The following is a 25472-nucleotide window of genomic DNA, read 5'->3' as shown; positions in this document are numbered from 1 at the left end:
CCAGATGGTTGTAAATGTGAGAAGCGATGACTGAGGTCCTTATAAGGACCTGCGCCTGGCTTGAGTCCACCAGCAGTGTCGTAGGCGCGCCTTGGTGATTGCAGTGCCCATTTCAAGCTCCACTTCATGAAGCCCAGTGCTTCAGTGAGGGTGGCATCCTCTCTCGGCTGCGGGACCTGCTTCGCGCAGTGCAGCACTGCCCGCTCCATGGCCCACTGCAACGTTGGCCCGCTGAGTCACTTGCCCGCTGACTGCAGTGGCGCCATCTGCTGGAAGCGCAACCAGTCACTGGAACTACCCGTTTCTTTTTATTTATTTTTTTGTGGGCCAGAAAGTTAGCTGGTTGTTGTGGGGCTTTTACTCGCCGCGGTGGTTCAGTGGTTAGGGCGCTCGACTGCTGATCCGGAGTTCCCGGGTTCGAACCCGACCGCGGCGGCTGAGTTTCGCTAAGGGGCCCGTGTGCTGTGCGATGTCAGTGCACGTTAAAGATCCCCAGGTGGTCGAAATTATTCCGGAGTCCTCCACTACGACACCTTTCTTCGTTTTTTCTTTCACTCCCTCCTTATCCCTCCCCTTATGGCGCAGTTCAGGTGACCAAAGATATATGAGACAGATACTGCACCATTTCCTTTCCCCAAAAACCAATTATTATTATTGTTGTTGTGGGGCTTAACTAGCTTGAAGTCCCAAAGCGGTACATGTAGGCTACAGGGCACGGCTTAGCGGGTTCTCTGAATTAAGTTAGACCACATCTTGAGGATATTTAATGCGCTCTGGCATTGCACAGCTGATAATAATAATAATAATTGGTTTTTTTGGGAAAGGAAATGGCGCATTATGTCTTATATATCGGGAACACCTGAGAAAGAAAGAGGTGCCCCGGAATAATTTCGACCACCTGCGGATCTTAAACTGACATCCCACAGCACCCGGGCGCCTATGCGTTGGCCGCCGCGGTCGGGTTCGATACCCGGGTACTCCGGATCAGTAGTCGAGCGCGCTAACCACTGAGCCACCGCGGCGGGTGAGTTTGAAAATTAAAAATTGTTTTTTTGGTAAAGAAAATGGTGCAGTATCTGTCACATCTCGGCGCGGACACCTGAACCGCGCCGTAAAGGAATTGGATTAAGGAGGAACTGAAAGAAGAAAGGAAGAAAGAGGTGCCATAGTGGAGGGCTCCAACCACCTGGGGATCTTTATATAATGTGCACTGACATCGTGCTTCATGTAAACTGAAACGCGGCCACTGCGGCGGCCATGATTGGACCGTGGTCCTCCGGTTCAGTAGCAGAGCGCCTTAACCACTGAGCCACCGCGGCGGCGGGTAAGCGCCACAAAGGATTAAGGGAACATGGGGTTTTAGGCCGGTAGACATCTATTTCTTTCAACATCTTTTTCCTCGCATATATATTCCTGAGTGAGGGAAATGAATATGGCAATCAAAACTAATGCGGCTAAGCTTTGTTCGCTTTTAAATCTGACATTTGTAATTAAGCATTGATGTCATTTCCTTAGAAACTTGACTGAAAAGGCCTTAGAAAAATAATGCTGATTTACATTCCAACACTTCGAGCCGTGTCTAGTCCTTTCCAACATTACTCCAGTATAGTCACCCTGTATGCAAGTATGCTCATTTTTTTACCTGCCTGAGTACACATAGCCTGGTGGGCTCATATTTTAAACCATTGTCAATATTTCTATTTTTTGATTTCCTCCTTTCTGCATGCCTCAATTCCCAATGTGCAGGTCTATAGGCTTGCCGGTTATCCTATGCTTGACATGCGTGGTTCTTCTGTGCTTGCAGCGTTACTGTGCACCTGACAGTGGATGACGTCAATGAGTTTGCGCCCCGCTGGGAGGAGGAGTCCTACCAAGGCAGCGTGGATGAGGGCCGGCCGCCACACGAGCGTGTGCTCCGCGTGCGTGCTCTTGATGCTGACTGCACGCCCAAGAACAGTGAGATCTGCAAGTATGATATCCTGGACGCACATGTGCCCTTCTCCATAGACTCTGAAGGTGAGCCACCTGCAACAAGGAATCTCTTTTGTTGCCAACAGCATTTTATTCTTTTAGTTTAGGAGTATTCAGGGCAATGGTGGTTACAGCTGGCACAGGACAGGTCTAATTGGATATCATTTGGAATTAACAGTCTTTGTCATGCAGTGGATGTAGTCAAGCTATCATGATGGTGATGAAGAAGGAAAGAGTTCCATACCTGGGTACCCCTATGCAATTGAACACCCACTATTAGGCATCCTAGATAACAAGTTCACTAGTCAGACATGGGAGACTTTGGTTGTAGCTAATTGCAGTGGGGCTGATGGTGCCATGAACACTTGAGAATGCCCCTTGCTCAGCTCTTGAGTGTAAAAATGCACAGTTATGGTGCTGCACGGGTGGACGAGCTATGGGAGCAGTGCATATGCATAGCTGCCAAACACTAGCATGGCCAAGGGAAAATGGTTAACGACAAAGAAATAACAGCTCCAGTAAGAGCTAGTTCTCTTGCCACATTGCCCACATGGCACACAGCATGCATGCACACACACGCGCACTTGCACTATGGCCTAAGAAGCCACACAGAGATGTGGCTACAGCACACCACAATGAAGTGGGTGGACCAGTGCAAGAGAAACTGGTGCTCCTCCAGCATAACCAGATCCATGTACGTTTGTTAGCACATTTGCGTACACACTCGTTGCAGCAGGGGAACATGGCCCTGCACAGCCGACCACGCTAAGTCGCTACACCACCATAGACTGCTGAACTCTGGTGGACTCCCTGCATGTTTGAATATCAGTGCCTTAATTGATGAGTGTTGTTTATTTGCTGTCTTGCCTCCTCTTCTGAGGGCGACCAGTTCCTGTGGTCAGTCCAACTAATAAACTTCTATTACCTTTGATGAGCGCTAGTTTAAGGCCTTTATAAATAAGGTGTTATGTAACCAGCCTTATGTTTTGTTTAGATTTTGTTTTGTGTGGGTTCTGTTTTTTTTTATGTTATGAGCGAGGATGCATAGCCACAGTGTATTGAGTATATAAACACTGCTGTGTTTCTGCATTTTTTAAACAGACCATAACTGCTAAGTGAATTAGGATACATGATGTCACACACAAGCGCAGTGTTATCACAGGTTGCATTCGCGTTCTGACTGGGCAATGTCAAGCAGTGTTCATGAATTACACTGAACTATATTTTATATTTCCATTCCTTTCATTTTTCTTTTTTCCAGTTGTCACAGCTTATTCTCAAATTTTCTGCACCTTAGTCTTGTGATCATGTGCTTTCATCTGCTAGTTCTTGAAGAAGCATGTCTTTCTTGTTCTGTGCTCCAGGCACCATCTGGACCACAGAGCCCCTGGATTGGGAGGCAAGCAGCAACCACATATTCCAGGTGGTGGCGTTCGATTGTAGCATGAAACAGAGTCATCCGGTCACTGTCACTATCAAGGTCAACAGGGTCTGCAAGGTTGGATGGAAAGGTAAATTCGGCTGTAGATATTAAGAGTGCATGTATCCTTCACCAGCTTTCTTATAATTAACTTACAAAATGTGTGGCATGTACTATAGTGTCTGCATGATAATGTAGATGGGGTGCGCCCTATACCACAGAAACCAGTGCAGGTCTCATGTGGATTTATATTTGATAACAGACAGTACAAGGCCGGGTAACATATGTATGATTTAAGGCAGGAATTACTGATTATCATCTACCTGAGCACAGGTTTATCGCTACAAAGGGAAACCACATACTACACTTAAACACTCACATTCCAAACACTTGCACTTTGTCATGTCACTTGTGGCAAAAATTTGCTGCTGGTCTACTGAATTAGCTGTACATCCTTAAAGAAAGGTTAGCCAAATGTTTTGGCGCATAAGTGTTAGCATCACATGAGACACAACAATTTGCATGTGGAAACGGTTGGTTTTTTGGAATACCAGCTGTGCTGCATTTGCATGTACCTGGCTTGGATTGGCTCAAAGCATTTGTGAAATAGCACCTGCTCAATGTTAATTTCCACTTCTGTGTGCTCTTGCTCACCAGTATCTGTAGTCTACTTAGAGTGAAGCATTTACGACTATAATGGTTGTATTGGCTTCTTGCATTAGCTGCAACCCGGGTGTCTGTTTTGTGCTTGCAGGTATGGAGGAGCATGTGGAGTACACACCAGGCTCTGGTCGCCGGGCCCTGTTCCCGGATGCCCAGCTGGAGCTGTGCGAAGGAGCCTGTGAACCCGAACAGCTGTCGGCTCGTCTGACTCTGGCCACCCGCCACGTGGGGAAGGGTTGTGACCGGGACACCTACTCAGTCGATTCTCAAAGGAAGCTCTGCGGTACGCAAGCCTGTCATATGAGTTGCACACTTTTCATCATTTGCCAGCGAACATTAACCTCAGTCTCATGGTTCCTGTACGAGATATCATGGCTCGGTTGCTTTTATAACGGCGGAATCAAACTTGATAGTTCTTTCTTATGCTTTGAACAAATTTGTTGGCTCTTCGGGATTTTTTCACAGAATGGTTACATTTCGTACTAATGTCTTCAGGGTACCTAGTGCACTAAGAAGTGCACTAATTAATATTTAATGTCCGTCAATGTTGCTTTACAGGCTTTCTTTAGACTGTGCCCAGAGAAATCACACTTGGCATTCTACCTTTTCACCACCTACATGCAGGGGCCAGCTCAGACAGTGTTGACCTGCTTCCAAGCCCCGGAGTTGGGGCCGAGTGGACACAAGGTCTGCCAACGGATGAAGGTCGTGAGAGTGACCAGATCTACGAGTTTGATGGTGCCACAAATGCTGTAGTCATTCCCGAGTCTACTGTGTCGCACAACTTAACCAACGTTTTCACTGTGGGCTTCTGGATGCGTCACCGCGCACCCACAGCCCACAACGCCAGCCACCTCAAGGAGCATGTCCTGTGCAGCTCTGATGACCACCGTAAGTGAGCTGTCACATGCGCTTAGCCCAAGTTACTTCCCTGCTTCCCACTGAGCACTTATTGTATACTCTTGAGTATGCAATTTTTTGGAAAAAAAATCATCTTCAAGTAGCCCCTTGTAGTAAAACCAGTGCTACGCCAGGAACATTGTCCACAGACAGGACGTCAGCATGATTGTACGGGATGTGAACAGAAGGGTGCAAAGTGGACATGTACTTTTGGGTGTCATGACCTGCCAAAACGAATGTGGTATTTCCAAAGATGATTCTATGAAGCTATTAAGGTGCTGCTTTAATGGGTAGAACTATTAAGGTGCTAGATGCATTGAAGCGTTAAAACATCCTTTTTATACCCTTTCCATTGTGCTATCTTCCCTCCATTAAGTGTGACCCACTGGCCTGCAACTCTGTCTTGCTAGCAACGTTGTCATTGTGGCATACTGTGTTAGTGTGTTGCAACGATCTCATCATCAAGTTGAAATGAGGTGTTGTACTAATTGGTATTCTTTTCTTAGACTTCATTCGCATTCATCAGATGAGCCCTGTAGTCTGATTTAGCAGGATGTTTACAGTGTGCGGTTAGTCATGAAAAGGGCATTCAGCTTGGTATGCTAAGTCCCATTTCCTTCCACTTTACCTAAGTTGATCACATACTTAATTAAACGCAGACATGAAAGTGTTTCAGGGGTCTAGGAATAGCATTCATCTACTTAAACAGCAGAATGGTTATATCTGCTGCTTCTGTTTTCCTTAGGCCTCATGCATGTGATGGTCACCCTGTCTCATTGGATTGAGTGAAGAACAACATCAAAGAAGAAAAAGAGCTCTCATCATTGAGCATGCATGCATGTGCTTAATATTCATGCAGGCATGAGCCGGCATCACACAGCGCTCTTCATTCGCAACTGCCGGCTTATCCTGCTGCTCCGCCGGGAACCCACCCAGGAGCAGGCCAACAAATTCACACCAGCCGAGTGGCGCTGGAAGACACCCGAGGTGTGCGACGACAGGTGGCACCACTACGCAGTCTCTGTCAACTTCCCCGAGGTTAGCATCCTTGGCTGCAATCTGTGCTGTGTAGTTCATTTACCATCCCTCTAGTTGTATGTTGCTTTGTGGGGGTCAAGCGTGATAGTAGACACATGAAGTACCTGGCCATGGAATGTAGAGTTGTGACTGTAAGTGGGAATAGATTTTCCAAGTTTATGCAGTATCTCCTGCTGGGTAGGGCACACAAACAGGCCAACCCAGATGAAGATGATAAACTGGAAGTTAATTAGTTCAGATTGGTCCATTGAAGTATTTTCAATTGGAACAAGTATTGCAATAGCCGACAGTTCTAGTTTCAACTGCATTCACTCTAAGGAATGGTTTGAATAAAGCTGGTACGTGTAGGATCGGTCGGTGCCAGCTAGTACTGGGTGGAGGACTGATCATAACTAGGAATGTTGCATTTAGTATCAAATGGCTTGAGAGTTGGAACTAAACAGTGCCCAATTAGCCATTAATGAATCTGGAATGCACGTGGTGCAGCTTGATCCACTCTAGCTTTGGATGTTATATGGACGTTCCACAGATGTCTGTGGTCTGTTGGCTTTTATGGACAAGTATTCTTTATGTATTTCAGTAGCTAGGACATGGCTCATACCTTTTAATGCCTTAACTAGTTCAGGCATTTGAATTTTTCTACATTTCATTTCCTGCACGGCAGTGACATGTTGGTTCTGTGTGATGCAGGCATCACTCTATGTCGATGGACGGCCCTTTAAGGTGACGGCTAACAACCCGGAAATTGTAGATGACTGGCCTCTTCACCAGACCAAGAACATCAACACCACCTTTGTTGTAGGAGCCTGCTGGCAAGGTATGTTGCCTGTTTGTACAGTGATGGCCTTAGCAGCTTCCAGTAAAGTGTCTGCCTTAAGGTAAATAATGTGCAATAAACTAATAAAACTCCCCTAAAGCTTGCTGTTGATTTAGCTACATGAGCCGAAGTGTCAGGATCTAAATAAAGAGGCAGTTGCCTGAAATAACTTGAGATATATTAGGAGATATATTAGATAGATTAGGTTGCCTGTTAAAGTCTTGTGCTGCTTTGTTCTATGTAAGCAAATTAGGAGCAGTGGTACTATCGCTGGCCTGGGCTAAACGTGCCGTTTGTGTATGCATTAAGGAAACGTTTCATGTTTCATTCTGGTCCTCTGCAACCTTAAAACTCAACATTTACTTTTACATCTCTGGTTTAAGAGCTGACTCGCTAATTTTAATTATATTGATTCTTGATTTACCAAGAGGTGTAAATAAGCTTATTTATGGCAGTGAATATGTTGTCATTACCATTCTGACAAAATAGAGCCCCATCTAATTAAAACTTGCTAATCTGGAATTCCTCCTGAATTTGCATCTTCACATTTGAGGAATATTTTCCTCTAAGTTAAAATGAGATTCTGCACTCATTTAGTATGTTTAGTGGGACCAGAAATTGCTACACCCACGCTGGTCAGCTTTTTCAAATCTTTGGTGCAAAATTGGTAATAAGCAGCAACGTTGTTTTCTCATCCCATGATATGAAGCCAACTCTTCTGCCTAAATTCAACTGGCCATGCAGGGCCTAGCCATCCCTTGACGTGCCTTTGAAGCGTGCTGTAGATCATTGAACAGACAGAATACAGCAAACCGCTTCATTGTCTTCACACATAGGCAAGGACAACAAGATGGCATTCCACTTCCGTGGCTACCTGACGGGCCTGTCTGTGCTGAGGGGGACGTACAGAGTCTCCTGATGTGCTCTCCTGCCTGCATCGCTGCAAGGAGTGGCTTGACATTCCCCCTGCAGATTCACAGGCTGCAGGAACGGCAAGTGGCAGATATTTACTGCATGTGGTCTCTTGATCACTCTCAGCACCATGATTTCTACCAGTAAATAAATTGAGAGTAGGTTTCTATGGCCTGTGGTAGAGGGTTTGTTCTATGCTCAGTGATCTGGCTTCATGATCGGACAGATCAGTATTCCTTGCTGTATATCAGGGACTGAGATCTGAATGTCGTTCAAGAAGGGATTGCCACATCATTTGACTTGCATGCATTGAAAGGCCCAGCTACTTTATTCTAGTGCTTTACAAAGAAGCTGCTTGTGTGACAATGAGATTTGCAGGATAATGGATGCCTTGCTAAGAGCTTGGTCTTTTTTGCTTTCTTGAATAAGATGAGGTCTAACACGGCTGACTTCACATCCCCCAGCACTGTATGTGCCAGTCCCTGCAGATCCAGTGCCAGGGTCTCAGGGGTTGCTGTTTGTGCAACCAAACTGCAGCTCCATTAAAACAGGGCACTGGTAGCCACACAAACATGGACTGATTGGAGATTGGTACTGTATTGGAGGCAGCTGTTCATCACAGCATTTGCTGTTCAGTGTAGTCGCCTGTGCAGTGAAATTTGAACTCTTCTAACTCCGGGGATTGTCACTGTTTGCCTGTTGGCTCGAAGGTCTGCCTGTTGGTTTTGAGCTCTGATGCCTTCAGAATGCATTGTTGGAAGAACATAGCTGTGAGAGCTGTGATTGGCGCATGCGTGGTACTGTTATGGCACGTGATGTTCTCATTCGCACCAGATGACATTAAGCCTGCCGACTGTAAGCATTTCATGCTTGTGTATCTGCTATTAGCAACAAGAATGGCTATTCTTGCCTTGTGATTACATGTTCCTGACCACCATTTTCATGGTGTTCTTGCAGGAGGTAACCTCTAATTCTGAGCGCAGCGAGGTCACAGTGACAGCTCGTGACCAGGACACCCTCGAAGATCTCGTGTCCCGTGTGGCCTATGTCAATTCACGTGACTTCCCCACGCCTGGTCGTCGTACTGTTCATGTGGCCACTACTGTCATGTAAGTATCGTGTCTATATTCAAATGGTATGTCCAAACAGGTATCCAGGGGAAGTCTGCAGGTATTCAGGGATATTCCATGGCTATCCGGAATCGGTGCCTTCTTGATGTCCAGTGTGTGCATGTGGGATGTGGGTTCTTGGGAACAAGTAACTGGGCGTTTTTTCTGAAGCCAAAAATTTTACAGTTGGTAATTCGAAAATATATGGGATCGATCAACTTACACAAACACACGTTCACTGTGCTATTCTTTTTGAGTTCAGCCAGTATGAGATGCAAATATAATTCAAAAGTTTGTCATTGGTTGGTGTCGTACATTGAGCTTACCCAACAGAAGGGCTCATGGGTCTGCAAACAGTCCAAAGGTGGCAGTAGATAACTTGCACATTGCAGCTAGCTTTAGCTCGCGAGCTGTCCTTAGCTCCAGGTGAAACATTGCAGTTAATCAGAACTTTTCTTGAACAGCAGCTCAGTCATTGTGGGCTGGGACAGCACATCAGGGGCCGCATATGTAGCCTAGTCATTGAAAGTTAAAGGAATGCTGTTGTTCTGTACTGAAATCAAGGCATTTAGAATTTGATGCACTTATTTATTTCATTTTTGTTTTATGTTTTCACTATGGATTATAAGTTAACACTGGGACAGAAGAGGATGAACACCCGGTATGTCTCTAACTATGGAGCAGCCCCTTACAGCCACTGCGTTTTCTGCATTTAGCATTCTGCGTTCTGGACCACGGAGGAAAAAAAATATTGCGAAAAGATCAATTGTCACTCTCGCGTCACTAGAGAAGTCACTCATTCCACAGCATATTGATGGCCTTCTAAAAAACGTTGAGCTTCACAATAGTGTCACATTCCCAAGTAATGGTGACACACCCAACTTTTGATGCAGAAAATACTCATGTGGTCATGTGTTTTGTAACGTAAATGGTGTTGACATGATTCCTGTGACAACAGCACACACAGCTGTCAGGTGCTTCTAAGCACATTCAGCTCTTTGTTTTCCTCTGACTGTTGGCCAGCGACGCTGCTTCCCGATTAATGCATATTGTGGGAAAGCCAACTTGACTTTTGAAAAGAGTCTTTTCTAGAGCACATGATGTATATATCTGCTTGTCTGTTTTGCTATCAATTCCGTAGCAATTGAGGCACAGTACCGGAAGAGTGAACTCGATGCCACAAGGAATGCACTTGCATGCACCACACACAGCTCTTTTTATGTTAATTCCTCTCATATAATGCTGCACAGTTGTTGATGCATTGTATAGACCACTGGGAATAGGCTTTTCCAAAAGCCTTGCTGAACACTATCGGCTTCTTTCTCCAGCATGTTCTGTACCAAGTGCTGACTCTTCTCATGGCATTGGTTCTAATTTTTTTTTTTAAATCATCATTCCCCCCAGGTGCAGCAATGGAAAAGCACAGAAGGTACCACCTGTGGAGTCGTGGGTGACCATCTTGGCTGCTGAACAGCCAAGCATCACCATTAATGGCACACCCAACCTGGCGCGCGAATACGAGCCTTTCAAGCAGGGCATCGAGTTATTTGCCTCGGTCTTCATCTCGGTTGGCCGTGAGCATCCCACCACAACACAGGCCAGCACGGCTTCATCCTCCTCACAGGTAACAGCAGTGGAACTATTAGCATCCTGCAGGCTGCACAGCTGTTCAGTTTTAAAGCCAGCTTCATGACTTATTGCATGCACAAGAAAAGGTCACTTTGCCTTGGAACTAGGGGTGTGCGAATATTCTAAATTTCGAATACGAATCGAATATGTTTGATATTGGGTGCGTATTCATATTCGAGAAATTGAATTCGAGGATTTCCGAATATTCGAAAGTTCCCAAATACTCGCCAGCGATCGTATACTGCGCAGACTTTCATAAATTCGACCGTGGCAAAACCATAATATCTGGGAAAATTAGCCGATGATCGAGTTAAATATTCCAGGAAAACAATACAGAGGTCCTATTTCCTTCCTTCTGTGTCATTTATCACGCGGACCGTTCGCATTCGGACGCCGCGAGGCTTGACCTCGTGAGAAATTCATCAAGTGGGCTTTCCCACATATCACACGCGCGTGCGAACAAGATGGCCGACGGCCTGCTTTGAACAATCGCAACGCGAAATCGCGCTTTTTTTTTTATCCTTCCGTAATGCCTACATCCGAAGAATGCGTCCTGTCGCCTTCATATTGCAAGCAGGAGCTTATTGGTTTACATTCTTTTTATGGCAGCTCCACCATACTATATGTCGCCTTCATAACTCTCCGAGCGTGACCCCCCCATCCCGTTTTGTAAACTACGCTATGCATGAAAGCCTACCTGCGGAATGTCATGGGAGCCTCCTGAAGGGGCGCGTAGAGTTGTCACAATAGGGAAAGCGATCCTGTAAAAATCTCGCCTATTGCATAGTGCATTGTAGCCTGCGCACCTCTTTAGTGGGCGTAACGGCAGGCATGACAACGATCGGAAGGCCCCTGTCGCTAGGTCAGAAAAATAGCCTGGCCGCGTAGTTTCAGTTTCTGAGCTTCGCCGCTGCTCCGTGGCAACTGCACCTGTCCGGCCGCGCATTCGCCGGTAGTCCAATCCCAGCTCCGTGCGGCTTTCAAACGCTGACTGGCGCGTTGCAGGTGATTTATTTTTCCTTTTTAGAAACCGTCTCGCCGTTCCGAAGCCAGTGTGTGTTCCCCGGCCTCTTGCTTGCATTTGTGTTGTTCTTCCAGCACTCCAAAATGGGCGGCTCGTCACGGGCTTACAGGTGTCAGGGCGATGGAGCCGCCTCATAAGGCCTTACTGCATCTTCGCATTTCCGGCAGGTCTTTTTTTTTTTTTCGTTGGGGGGGGGGGGGGGGGGGGGGGGGGGGGGGTAATTTTATAAACCGAGGCCTTCGGATGAACCGGGCATTTCTTCCGGTCTCTTGAACTACAAATGAATGAGGTTTTACTAGTCATCATGTAATTTTCTGTTGCCAGTCTTGTCATTTTATAGATTTTGTTTTGCATGGCCTCATTACAGTTTGGATACTGTTATGCTGTCTAATCAAGTAGTATACATTTATGTGCACATCATGTTTTTTTATACGGTACTGAGGCAGTCTAGTTTTGTTTATTTTAGTTGCAAGGACCATACACTATTTTTAAAATAATAAAGGCAACAGCATTTGTTTGTTTATCATTTTCTGAAAATCTTTTTTGTACTGAACAGATATTCGATATTCGATTCGATATTCCAAGCCATTTTTTTCTTTATATTCATATTAGATTCGTATTCGAAAATTTCAGTATTCGCACACCCCTATACTTGGAACCTTAGAAATGAAAGGAGTGGACAGTGCCACTTATAAACAGTCGAAAGGTCTTGTATGCCCCAATGTTTCTTAGCGAAGAATGCCACTTAAATAATGATTTGGAGTTTCGCATATTATTACATCACTTGGCACAGTCATATGAACTGCTTTGAGCTGCATAAGATCTGCAAGGTGCCAGCAGTTGATGCCAAAGGCAATGTGTAGCTCATTCATACTGTCTTCAAAACGCTGGCCAGAGATAGAGTTTGTTGAATAAATAAAGCAAAGATGGGTTGCGCAAAAGGGACAATTCACACAAAAGAAGACGGGACAAGTGCTTGTCCCGTCTTCTTTCGTGTGAATTGTCCCTTTTGTGCAACCCATCTTTACGCTACAGTGAACCAACTCGCCCAACAACTCATCTTGCTGAAATAATGCAAGCAGAAAAGCAGCTGAAGGATTTGCCGACGCAGTTGTGATTAGTACTACTAATGAGAAGAACAGAGCTCTTAGGGCTCAGGCTATGGCATGCACTCTCTGTTGTTAAAGGGCCCGAGAAAGGGGCTCTCAATAAATTTACGGCATGCCTGGGATGTTAAAAGATGCTGCTTCACAAATATCCTCCAACAAGAATTATTTTGATGCGTTCTACAGAAGAGGAGTTATATTCAGTCATAATTTGAGCTTCCCATCTTTGCGTTTTTACCTCTCAATTTTTGCACATGAAAACGTCAGCGCTCCTCCGCCGGCCCCCACCCACTCGACCCTTCCCTACATCCGCCGGCTGCCAGGGCGTACGGAGTGGCCACGGCCGTGGTAGCTGCATGACGTCTGAAAGAACTTCGCGCGGTGAATCAGTGATAACCCTGGCTGCTAACGTCACTTGCACAGCGTGACGTCATATGCCAGGTTTCGCGCAAAAGCCCAGCACCGCGCGTCGCCGTAATGTGCGGAAGCAGGAATTTTTAAAAATGTATTGTAAATTTCCCGCTCGCTTTTGAGGCCTCGTATGCGGCATGAACGCTCGGTGGCCTGTACTCTACATAGTACAAGCATTTTAAAGCCAAGCTCGAACACCCCCTTCCTGTGGCCCTTTAAGTCAACCAAATTATGTTATGACTGCATATCAGAGAAACAGATATAACTGTGTAAAAATACAATTATTAGAGCAAAATTTTACTTTATCCTTATTGCAATGGGAATGTGCTGCTTACACATGCTTGATAAAATTTTTGGGTCATAAAATGATGTATTCAAGGGCTGCACCATTGGCTGCTTTGTACTTGAATCTACTCTACATATTATTGCCTGCTGTTATTAGCACTTGCAGGCTGAACAACTTCAGCTAGCCAGATATTACGAGAGGGCAGGCATCTAGCTCTTGTTGTAACAGGTACAGGCAAAATCCAGAAGGCTTAAAGGTGTCACTTTGTGGACTTCTGTAACTGTGATTGCGAGAGTAGTTACCTTCAGTTCTGTCCTGTTCAGTTCCGCTCTTCCCGCAGGGACTGTTCATGTGCTCACATGTTTTTTTGATGCAGGAGGATGAGGACGACGACGACGAAGAGGACAACCAGGTGTCACCGCCCGCTGCCTCCCAGCGGCCGGGACGCCTTGACTCCTGCAGCGTGCAGGTCTACCCTCCACTGAACCCAGACCACGAACACTTCCAGCTGCCCTCATACATGATGGCACATTTGGGCATCCACCATCGAGAGAGCAAAGATGGGCTCGTCATCTATGGTTAGTGCATGCCATGTTGCTGGGCGCTAACAATTAGCAGTTGGCATGTATCTGCCATGCCCTTCATGTCCAGATGTGAACCCCCGCCAGCTTAGAAACATAGTGTAGTGTATGCTGGGTGTTGCTTTGCTACTTCTTTTGGTACTGGGTTTCATCTAGTGGCATTTTTAATGTTGGCGGAATTTGTAATGTCCGTCAGCTAGGCCTTACAAAAGTTCAATCTGAAAGGTCATAAGGAGGTCATGAGCTTGAAAATCATCTCTTATTGAAAAGGGAGCATGTTGTTCGCATTGTGCTTGGGTGACAGAGTTGTCCCTCAAATGTGTAGATTTGGCTGACATTAGGGCAGTCATGTTTACATATGTACAGCATAACTGTGGCTTCAGTCACATTCTAAACGCTCAGGATGCATATTGAATGTTTTCTGAATTTTAATTAAACATGATTGGCATTTAACTTTTTTAGTCAAGGAAAATAACTTTGATACATCTATGTGTGTTGAATAACAGTTTCGAACATAAATACAGCATTGTATATATTATCCAACAAAGCCTGCACAGATGTAGACACTAGCATAGGGGTATTTGTGAGCAAGCTGTTTTTGCTATCTATGAGAGAATTGAAATTCAACTTTAAAGTGCCTGCATTTACGATGTCTTGATTGAGATGATGCGTTAGAAAATAGAATGCTGCTAGAAGCACTTTGCAATGACATATTTGATGTTTTCAGGAGCTGACAAGGTGCAGCACTATGAAAATGTGCTGCGACAGATCCTGTATTTCAACAAGAAGCCTGCCTATTACCTAAACCGAGCCTTCAAACTTGTGTGCTCCGAGCTGAATGGTCGTTTTGTCAGCAACGAATACATTCAGACGGTAAGTTTGCATCAGTCACTTTATTTTCACCTTTTTTTTATCTTGCCAGCTCTTCGCAACATTTTATTCTTGCTTGAAAATTTTACAAAGCTGCCAGTGAATTGAAATTCATGCGTTTAACCCTGCGTATACCCTTTTTTTTTTGCCACTGTCTTGTAGCTTGAGTTCAGTCGTCAGTTAGGTTGTGATGTCAAGTAAGCAAATGTCCGGGGAACAGTGTCTTTAGCATACAAAGACTTCATCATTGTTTCAAAATGCAGTTTTATTCTTCTGTGCACCCGCCGCGGTGGCTCAGTGGTTAGGGCGCCCGACTACTGATCCGGAGTTCCCGGGTTCGAAACCCAACCGCGGCGGCTGCATTTTTATGGAGGAAAAACGCTAAGGCGTCCGTGTGCTGTGCGATGCCAGTGCACGTTAAAGATCCCCAGGTGGTCGAAATTATTCCGGAGCCCTCCACTACGGCACCTATTCTTCCTTTCTTCTTTCACTCCCTCCTTTATCCCTTCCCTTATGGCGCGGTTCAGGTGTCCAACGATATATATGAGACACATACTGCGCCATTTCCTTTCCCCAAAAACCAATTATTATTATTCTGTGCACTCATTAGCTCTGCGCTTATTATAGCCAGGCAGTAACGGCTCATTTGCAACTGCAAGCATATCAGTCCATGCATGTGGTATGCGTTTCCCGTGTGTCCTTGCAAGTAGGCACGCTCCAGGAAGTTAGCCTGAGGGGGCTTGAGGAGATCCAGTCTTTTCATCAGTCTTCCTTGACTATGTAAGAAAGAATATAACTTAACACTTGATTCATGTTCACATTACAACAAGCCATTTCTTACACATGATTACAAGTTTTTGATGGTTGAATAAGGATGACTTCAGGCTGCATGGGTATTCATTTCTAAGACGTGGTGGTTTTTAAGATACAAGGCTGCACAGTAATTTATGCAGTTTAATAACACTACACATTCACCATACATTCATATTAGCCCCCAATTTCTTGGGTGCGTGTGCATTAGTTGATGTCGGTGAGCAATTGAGTGTTTCCCTATTTGCTTTCAGCTCACTGTCATCCACCCCACGGCCTGAGTCCCCCAGCCAGCACGAAACGGCTGCACCCGCGACTGGGGCCATGCGCACCACCCCGGCCTCGGCGTCATCCTCGCGGCCTGCGGCACCAGCCGCACCTGCCATGGCTGCCCATGTGCAGGTGGGCCTCGCACAGCGTGGAGGCCAAGCCCGCCAAGACTCATGCAGGAAAATACGTGGAACTGCTGGACGGTGGCGCTTCTGAGGCGCTGGCAAAAAGCTCCGCAAGTAAGCTACAGTGCTGTGCTCATCTCCTTTCACCCTCCATCCGTGTTCTTGCTGTGATATTCAAGATGGGACACCACCTAGTCCAGCCATCCACCTTAGTTTCATGTTCACTAGTAGCCTTGGAATCCTAATCTGTAATCGGAGAGGAGGTTCATTGCAATCAGCAACCAGAAATGTTAGGGTCTTTAGTTGATGAGTAAGGCAGGCTTGACAGCATGACAACAAGACAAAAAAAGAGACGGACAACATGAGCACTGGACATCAACTAAGAACGTTTACTCTTGCAAAGCGCAGCATGTACTCCATGCCTAAGTGCCTGTAGTCTGCTGCTGGAAACACAAGGTGTGTGACAGGTGCACGATTCCGAGATCTGGCATCTCAGTGCCGCACACAGGCAGGAGCGAAGGTGCAGTCTTTTCCGCATCAGCAAGAAAGCTTCCCTACAAGGCAGCTTCTCCTCACAACAGCGCGAAGTTGCACTGAAGCTGTCTATTGGAGAGAGAGACATTACTTTAAATGGCAACTTCGTTTTAATCGTTGAAGATGGAATGAGCTTGTTCCATCAGTGCCAGTTGATCCTCAAGCTGGTCCGGGGCCAACCAGGAACTCCAGGATGATGGAGGTTGGTAGTGATAGTGGGGGATAGTATGGCGACTGGGCACGTGTAGAGGCAATTGATGTTCTAGGTCTGCTTAAAGTTTGCAGTTAGGGCGAGGTGAAGTGCGTTTTCTTGCGTGGAAGGGTTATATATATATTTTTCTCTGCTCTACAGTGCCACATAGATGCTCTGCGAGTGCCGTTACGTGGGGTCGCCTGGGTTCGCAGTCGCTGCAAAAATTCGTCTTTACTGAGTCATGTGCAAAACAGTTAATCTAAAGAGCATTTTTTTTTACATTGAATCCTATGGGAAACCAACCAAATGGTCTCAATTGTTCATTTTATCCGGGAATTCGTCTTAACCGAATTTGTCTTGATGGGAGTTTGTTGTATTGTCAGTGAATGAAAAAAATAGGAGGAAACACATAAGCGCTGAATCCATTCATGAGCATCTGTCCACAGTGCCACTTCAAAATCATTAAACGATAGAAAGCAGGGATCCTTCGTCAAACCTTTAGCCATTATTGCCGCACAACATTACCTTTTGACTTCCACAACTGCTATGCAGGTATGAACTTCCAGCAGTGCAAGTCCAGTGGACAAGGGGGCCCTCTGAGGCCAGCACCTAGTCAGGAGGACATGCTCGCTCTTTTTGCCCTGCCTCAAGAGCAAGCACTTTGTGTTACCTCAACAAACAAAAGCTAGCTTAGGACATCCTCCATGAGGATATCTTTCCTTTCAATGTTTACATGACAAGCTGTGTGTCTTTCATGGTGCACGAGTGGATTTTCTCTTCTTTTCTGTTAATGCAGGCCATGCGGTGACCATTATCATCGTCGTGTGTGTGGGCTTCCTGGTGTTCATGATTGTGCTGGGCGTGATTCGCATTCGTGCTGCACACCAACACCAGCAGCACCGGCAGGGCAGCTCTCGCCTCCGCTCTGGAGACGACCAGGATCAGGAGATGGCCTGGGACGACTCCTCCCTCACAATCACTGTCAACCCCATGGATGTGAGTGGGCCAGCCATTTATTTATTAACCCGCTGCGGTTGCTCTGCGGTTAGGCCTTTCGGATCCTGAGCCAGAGAATCCGGGTTCAGTCCCGGCCACGGCAGCCGCGTTTCGATCCAGGCGAAACGCAAAATGTGCCCATGAGCTGTGCAATATTAGTGCATGTTTAAGACTCCAAGAAGGTCTGCAGCCCTCCATGAAAATAATCCAGAGCCCTCTTCTACAGCGTCCCTCTTAACCCATGTGTTGCTTCGGGATGCTAAATTCCATGATCCAGTCCAATCCATTTATTTATTTGTTTATTTGCTCACTTGTGCATATCATAGCCCCACACAGGGCTGTCGCAAGGGTGGGGTGATGTGATGAAAAAAGAAGACCTGTGGCTGTAAATTTTCAGTTGGTGCTAAGAATTCGCTTTGTAAGAATTTCAAAAATGGTCGGGAATGTCATCAACATAACTTGGCAACAAATTCTGATGTTGAAGAGATTCAGCAAAATTACCTGTACAGGCCTGTACAAGCATGACACATGAGAACATTTGGGTGATTGGTTAAGTTGAAAGTTTACCCTATCACACAAACATAATAACCTCCATTAAGTACTGTCTCTTTGTTCATTGCTCAGCTGTTGATCCTTTATAGAATTGCTTAGCAAATCGTTAGTACTGCTGCTGCAAGTTTATGTGCTTTGCGTTATAACAGCTTCATTGCACTGTAAGGAACAGAGCCAATAGAGTTCACATGCAGTCCTTCCAGGAATATTGTCCTTCCCCCATTTTTCTACCTTCCTTGTCATCACCTTTACTCTAAAATCAGGAGCACAGTTCGCATGCATCATTTTTGTTTTCCACCTTTTTTTTTACACCAGCAAATTGCTGAGGATCGGGAAGGCCGTCGTGGCGGCGGAGGTGCTGGCTCTGGCATGGGCGGTGCCAGCGGGGGCGGCACCGGCCGCCGGGGCTCGGCTGAGGACGATGACTCGGACAGCTCAGACGATGCCAGCAGCTACCACGAGGAGAGTGAGGAAGAAGAAGGAGCTCCCCCGGAGAAGGCCAAGGCCAAGGGAGACCTCGAGTGGGATGACTCCACCTTGACCTTTTGAGCATGTGCCGGTTCCACGCTGCGCGTGAAACGCGCACCTTGCATGTTCTCCCACACCATGGCGGAGAAGATGAAGACACTCCCCCCTCCTCTTTCGTCTTCTTTCTCTCGCGTTCCCGTCAGGCCCTCTCAGCCACAGCGATTTAGTATGCAACCTAGTGCTGCGCTGCTGACCAGGGGCAACAAGTTAATGCGAATTCCATTGGTCAGTTGAGAGCAACATTTTTTGCTTTATGGGGAAAGCACGATTATATGAAAGATTTTTTTTGGAGAGCACAGAGTGCCTCGTAAGAGAACCCGTGCAGACCATCGGTCGACCAGCACCACTAGGTAGGATTCTAATTGCTGTACCTCTGCTCTGTCAGCTTCTTTCGATGCTTAGGAAAAACAAGTTAAAAAACACAGAAACATGAGCTCTATCTTCTAGCTTCTTCTAGATTGGGCAGTCAAGACATCAGTGCAACCTGCGCACAAGGTTCTAGCGGTATCGCTTACCCTGCAGTGTTTGCTGGAACACATGGAGTGAGACGATGCACCAGAAGCAGGGACAAGCTTAAACATTACCTTGGCAGCAGTCAGAAAGAAGCTAAGAGATAGTGTAGACACTGTGTCACACAAGTTCTCCATCGTAGAACATTGTTGCAATTTATCATTCACAAATGGGTTTTGTAAGGAGCAAAAAACACGTTAAGGAAAACGGAATGACTGTCTTGCACCCTGCAGCGCGTTTTTTTTTTTTCAGCCATGTCTGGCCAAGAGGGTTCATTTTCGTGAAAAAGTAAGAAAATGCTGGTAGATGTGTATATCTTATCTGTATTGACATTATACCTAACATTGCATACTGCCTAATTTTTCAGCACTTCCTATTTTATTTTTGTCCAAGCTATTTCCTTCTACTATGATGTGATCAACTGTCTTATTTGAGCACTGTGTAAACTATTTATGTTTTTATATTTGAGGCTACAAATTTTCAAGTATGTGACTTCTATAGGCGCCTCGATGCTTTTGGTGCACACATGTCCTGTTTAATGTCTCAATATGGAGAACTCTGTGTCTATGTGCGCATTTGACGGATTCATGCACGCCTACACAGTGTTGCTCTGGACCACTTCAAAGGTGTTTAAGATTCCCTTCTTCACCTCTTTACCAACCTTGGCGCCTTTTTTTTTTTCTCCTCTCCCTGACTCCTGTGCTTCTCTGGAGTTTGGAAGCATGTCAGTGTGTGAGTGATTTCAAGTAGCAAATTTCAAAAAGACGAACGAAGACAGTTATTCGTGCACCGCCTCCTGTCATTGGTGGTTGGACCGAGAGGACCACCACACAAGGGCTGACAGCCGCAAAAGCAGGCGCAGGTCAAACTGGCAGTCATTCCATGTTTGACGTAATTGCAGTACATGAGGTTTAGGTGTGCCAACTGCGAAGACACGGCGCCATGCTTCATGGCAAGTGGCCATGTTTTTAGAACTGGCTGCATGTTAGACCACTTGCCGCCTGGTCTTCTGAACTTCAAGCAGTTTGCATGGCTTGATAAGTTCGGATATTGGCCATTACGTTTTCAACATTTTTCGCTGTCCTCATTCCTCTCTTTGACTTGCCACTTGAAAAATAAAAATAAAAAGAACATCTTTGTGCTGCTGCTCACAGAAGTAGCCAAACTGCATCACTAAAAAAAAAAAAAACTGAGAGGAGCAGGCTGAACCGGATTGACACAGATTTTCACTGTGTCATCCTATAGCTGTGCTAACAGCCAGCATGCTTCTGGCGACTGGCCTGAATGCCCCTGACTCGTGCAACATGCTTATATCCTGTGCTTTTTTTCTTTCACCCTGTTTTCCTTTGCCTTTGTCTTCTGGTATTGTTCCTGGTAAAGTCACAGGACTTATCCTGAGTATGTGTGTGGCCCAGTGGTGGTCTTTTTTATACATTTTTCTTTTGCTTTTTCAGAGTTCTATTTATTTCTGGACGCTCTCACTTCTAGTAGCAAACTGAAAAACATATGTATATATCTACATACATATGTTTTTCCAAGTCAGCTTTTCTTGTTTTTGTTCATTTCTCTTCCAAGTGCAGCAGATTCCGCTTGCTTTCTAGCTATGTGCTGCAACTTGCAACTGTCTGCAGTGTGCCCTTGTGGTGACACGTATTTCTTCAAGGTGTGGGCACGCGTTGTTTGCGACATTCAGAGGGCAGGGAACTGTAGCGTACACAATGTAAACTTTTTTTGATGCTCTCAAGAGTCGTTTGTAGTCACGCGCAAGCTTGTAAGAGGCCTCTACAGTTTCTTATCACAAAGGGCTCTTCGCACTATTCTGAGTGCAAGATATGACATGCTGATGTCTGTGGTTTGTCTGGCGCTGTCAGTTGCTGTGTACCCATGCGCCTTACACCTCCACTGGCTCCTTCATGTCCTACCCACTTCGTTTCTCTCGTGATCTTTGTTAAAGCTTATTTCTGAAAAGGAGAATGTGTGAAACGCAGAGGAAGCTGTAAAGAGAGCATTTGTACTTCGAGTTTATACCGTTGTAAAATGTGTGTCCTCTCACTGCAAATGCGCATGCCCTTAAATATTATGCTAAATTTTTCTACGCTAATAACCGATAACAGGTGTGACAACTGCCTGGCAACGATATCAGTTCTTGGTGTTGAAAGGCCGCTTCGACCGCTTTAGTGTTAGTGATGCACACTTCACTTGTATTTTAATTTTTGTATGCATCATATATTTTCCTTCCTTCTCGTTTCATGATCAAGGGTAGATCGGCCTGATCGGTCGAAGACCAACTTCAAAACTTTCTTGTGGTTTTGGTGTCTGCATACATAGGATCAAAAAAAAAAAGTCACAAATGTTGTTTACAGTGGAGAGCTTGAGTAGTGGGCAGCAAGCAGTTGCCTCACTGAAGACTTGCCGTTGCGAGATAGCTCAGCTGCTAAGACTCGGAGGCTAATTTGCTCGCAGTTGTGCATTGGTAATGAATTTACTGGATCATGTGATCTTCCAGTAATATATTGCTGATTGATTAAACAGTGCAGTTACAAAATTAATGCATAAATATCTCTGGCTTCATTACAGTTTTCACAAAAGTGTGTGGAAAGTTGTTAAAGATGCATTTCTGTGCACACTGCTTTATTTTCATTTCTTTTTTGCCGCAGAATTTTATCGTTATTTTGTTTTCATGCCACAGGGTTCATACAAGAAACTTATCTAATATGCTGTTCTGTGTACGCTACATTCAAACTACCTCTTCTTTTCACTGCATCACATTGGCCTAGCTTGCACTATCACTCTTTATGATGGGGAGGAGGAGGGCAACGGACTAAGAAAGATGTGCAAACATCAGTTTTAATATGAAATTTTTGTTGGCATTTGCAGAGGTTTTAGTGTGCAGCGAATTTAATACTTGTAGTGCACACAGACCTTAGTATTTTTCATCAGTGGCCGACTGTGTGTGTTGTTAAGTTCCCGCATTATTTAAAATAGGGAGCTTTAAATGCTTTTTACGGGGCAAAAAGAAGTGTTAAATATTCTGAATGCACATTTTTTTCTTGTGCATTGTTCTGAAAAACTGAACCTTAGTGTTAGGGTGCAGTCTTCATCTGCTTCCAGCCGAAGAGACGTTTGTTTGAGAGGCTCTGATATCCTTGGGATCTGTGACCGTACTTCCCTCCACCTTTGCTTTTGGCAGCTTCTTTCCTTTGTTTGTGTTTTCAACTAATTTAGGCATCCTTGATGCTCAAGAACAAATTTTCTTCTATTTGATGTTCATAAATTGCTGTTGCTGTGCCTGTGTGGCTGCACAAAATTTTTTAGCGCTCACTCAACTACAGAACCCTATTTTTCACCATGCCTTTTGCAAATCCTGAGCCCAGATAAGAAATCTGTGGAATCTTGCAATGTTGTGCAAATTAGTTTCGCTGCGAGGTCCGCTGCTGTGCATTGCATTTGCATGCGAATTCAATTATGTTTCCCACCCTCTATTGCGGTTTGGGTTTATTTACTGCCACTCTGTTTCATACAACTTGTTGTGATGGTTACAATCTATCCAGAAGCAGCATTCATACGCAAAAGCTTCATCATGCGTCCCTTTTTTTTTATTTGGGTGGTTTGTGTCACCTGCATACTATGAACAAGTATTCGCCTCGTTTACCTTTTCTTATTTTATTTGGCCTTGATTGCCTTCTGCAATTGTGCTAGTACCGAAACTCTTTTCTGGTGTGCTCCAGGTGTCGTACTCCAGCTGTTATATTTGAACTGTGCTTGTTGTTACCATTCAGTGCGTGTAGGTAATTTTTTACGGTTTTTGCACACCAGCACCACTGTTTTGCCTTTCACGCCTCGTTGTTTTGACATGTGTTTCGCTTTTTCAAGTCTTCAAGGGTCGTCGACAAAGATGGGCCAAAAGTGGAGAGACAGTGTGACGCGCGTTTCTTGTTTGTCTAAGTTTGTCGTTGAGTTGTTCTTCGTTGTTGTGGTAGAGAGAGAGAGAGCGCGCACACCCGCTTCCCATCAAAAGCTTGAGAGGGCGAGACCTTCTACTGTGCCATAGTGCAGACTGCTGAGTTCAAACACACTTGTCATTTAACACAGAGAGAAAAGAAGACACCACAGCCATGTAAAAGTCAGCCATTGTGGCATCGTGTTATTGTTTTCTTCTTTCTTCTTCGCTTCTAGTGATCATCTGCTTTGTGCAGTTTACGAGGGCAAATTCTGTGAAAGTAACACCTTGTTGATTTCTCTCACTGCCCTGGCACTGATCAGGTTTTTTTTGTTCACTCTTGTTTTACTTTCTAGAAAAAAGAAAAGCTTCGCAAGCTTTTTTTATTTTTTGCCATTGTCTAACAGTGTTGCTGTACGAGTGCACTTACTTACAGCTGCTACACTTTGCCCATGAACTGAGGCTTGCGAGCGCAGGCTGTATTGTTCTTTTTTCTTCTGTCGTTTCATAGTATGAAGGAAGGAAGCAACATATCTACTGTACCAGCTAGTTTTTGCTGTATGTCCCTCAAGCCTGAAGAAAATTAAGCTGCACAGTTCCTGGACAGAGCAGGCAGTGCAGCTTTCTTTCTTCTGTTTTCTTACTTTCGAGGCGCACTTTCTTGACTGTTTGGTGTCTGTGGTTGTTGCCGCCACCTTGAGTTGACTGTTTCACGCCTGGTGACCGACGTGACTGTCAGCAGCTGCCACTGTCTGGAGCCTTGAGTCGCTTGTATAAATGCACCATCGCCCTCCTTTCTTGTCGCCCAAGATCTTCTATTCCATAATGTTTGCTATTGTGAGTGTCATCCAGGTGGATATGCATGCTGCTGTACCCATCGGGGGTGGGGATGGGAAAGGGCAACATTCTACAGCGAAGGCATGTTCTGTTGCATCGATTAACGCGCTGCAGTTCCGGTCGGGCCTGGGCTGCAAGCCAATGGTCAAAACAAAATCTGGCTTTTTCACCTTCACCTTCTGGCATTGCTATTTGTAGGGAAGTGCAGAAAACACATTGCCAGAATCATTTTGAACTCATACTGGGAGCTTTGGCAGAATAAGCGACAGGCAGTTGCCATTGTATTTGTACGTAGAATGTAGCACCGTCAAATTCTGACAGTTGTAAACTTGTCAAACTGTTTTGCAATTTGCGATGAAATGGTCCGTAAGCACTGCTGTTATAAAAAAGACAGATTGCCATCCTTATGCCGTAGGATGTCCTCACCCCATGTATTATTTTTCTAGGGCCGTGTGACTGATTTCGCAAAGACCTATTGCATATATCTCGCGAGAAAATGCATGGCTCGATGCAGCAGAACGTGCTTGCGCTAAGGAGATGCCATTAAATGTTGACGCCTCGGTCAGCAGCATGTATTGTTGGGGGCTTTCTAGTGAAATTATGCCACTAAAAGCCTTCTTATTTTCTTATTTGGGAAAATCTTTGTACTTTGTTGTTTGTGGCAGCTTAAGTGAATGTACCTATAGTGAAGACAAACACAGCATTGCCTATTGTGTAGTCGTCACTTTTTTTCCCCCTGTGTTTGTACTTACTGTATGCTCGAGAGTCAAAACTGAGACATTCCATGCAAAGGTGAAGAGTGAAGTGCTGTTTTCAGTGTTTGTTTGACAGGGAAAACCATTTGAGTATGCTATGATGTGAACTGCAGCGGGGCATGGTTCCCCCTTTTCAGCGTACGGGACGACTGACACACTGGTCCCAAATCGAAAAAGAAAACGAGGAAAAAAAATGCCATGCAGGTTTCTTTTCTTTTGAGAATGAGTGTGTCTTTTGTCCTGTACAGCGTGTCATTCGTGATATGTATGTATAAATATACATATAATATAATAATGCAAATTGTAGTCTTGTGTAGGAAAAATCCTCTTGAACTGACAAATATTCTGTACCAGCTGATCACTTTGATTGCAATAAATACCACATGGTTGTCCCAGCTGCTGTCTTGTCATGTTGCCCACTGCTGCCACCTGTCTACTGGGCCATCACTCAAGGTGAATGCTTTAGCCGTAAAATGTTCACGGAGGCCGTAGACAGCATGCTGCAATGAGCATGAAGTGAACCTTTACTGAAAGATTCAAAATCTGTTCTTTCGAAGGGCCATCTCATTAAGAATGCATTTAACATCTAGTATGTTTACAGGCAAGCATCCAGCACATCCGTTGTTTTCTGGCTAAGCACAAAAATTAACAAGGCAAAGGTGAGCTCGGAAGAGGAAGATTGCAA

The 25472-nt window shown here is 45.2% G+C and overlaps 1 protein-coding gene across 1 annotated transcript; it reads left to right on the top strand.

Moving 5' to 3' along the window:
* Positions 1 to 1799: 1799 nt before the first annotated feature.
* On the top strand, positions 1800 to 25182 carry LOC144119683 (calsyntenin-1-like; the record flags this gene model as incomplete). Its single annotated transcript, XM_077652250.1, is given in 17 exon segments — positions 1800 to 2016; positions 3336 to 3482; positions 4146 to 4337; positions 4679 to 4945; positions 5814 to 5992; positions 6683 to 6809; positions 7646 to 7707; positions 7709 to 7801; positions 8679 to 8830; positions 10235 to 10454; positions 13663 to 13864; positions 14595 to 14740; positions 15802 to 15816; positions 15818 to 15952; positions 15954 to 16056; positions 17466 to 17665; positions 18533 to 25182. Coding segments are annotated over 17 exon segments (2691 nt in total), but the record flags the coding sequence as incomplete, so codon positions are not given.
* Between the last annotated feature and the right edge of the window lie 290 nt (positions 25183 to 25472).

This window comes from Amblyomma americanum, chromosome 2, assembly GCF_052857255.1.
Source record: "Amblyomma americanum isolate KBUSLIRL-KWMA chromosome 2, ASM5285725v1, whole genome shotgun sequence".
In the NCBI taxonomy this organism is placed as follows: Eukaryota; Metazoa; Arthropoda; class Arachnida; order Ixodida; family Ixodidae; genus Amblyomma; species Amblyomma americanum.
The sequence above is the reverse complement of the archived record's forward strand: the minus strand, read 5'-3'. Positions and strand labels throughout refer to the sequence as shown.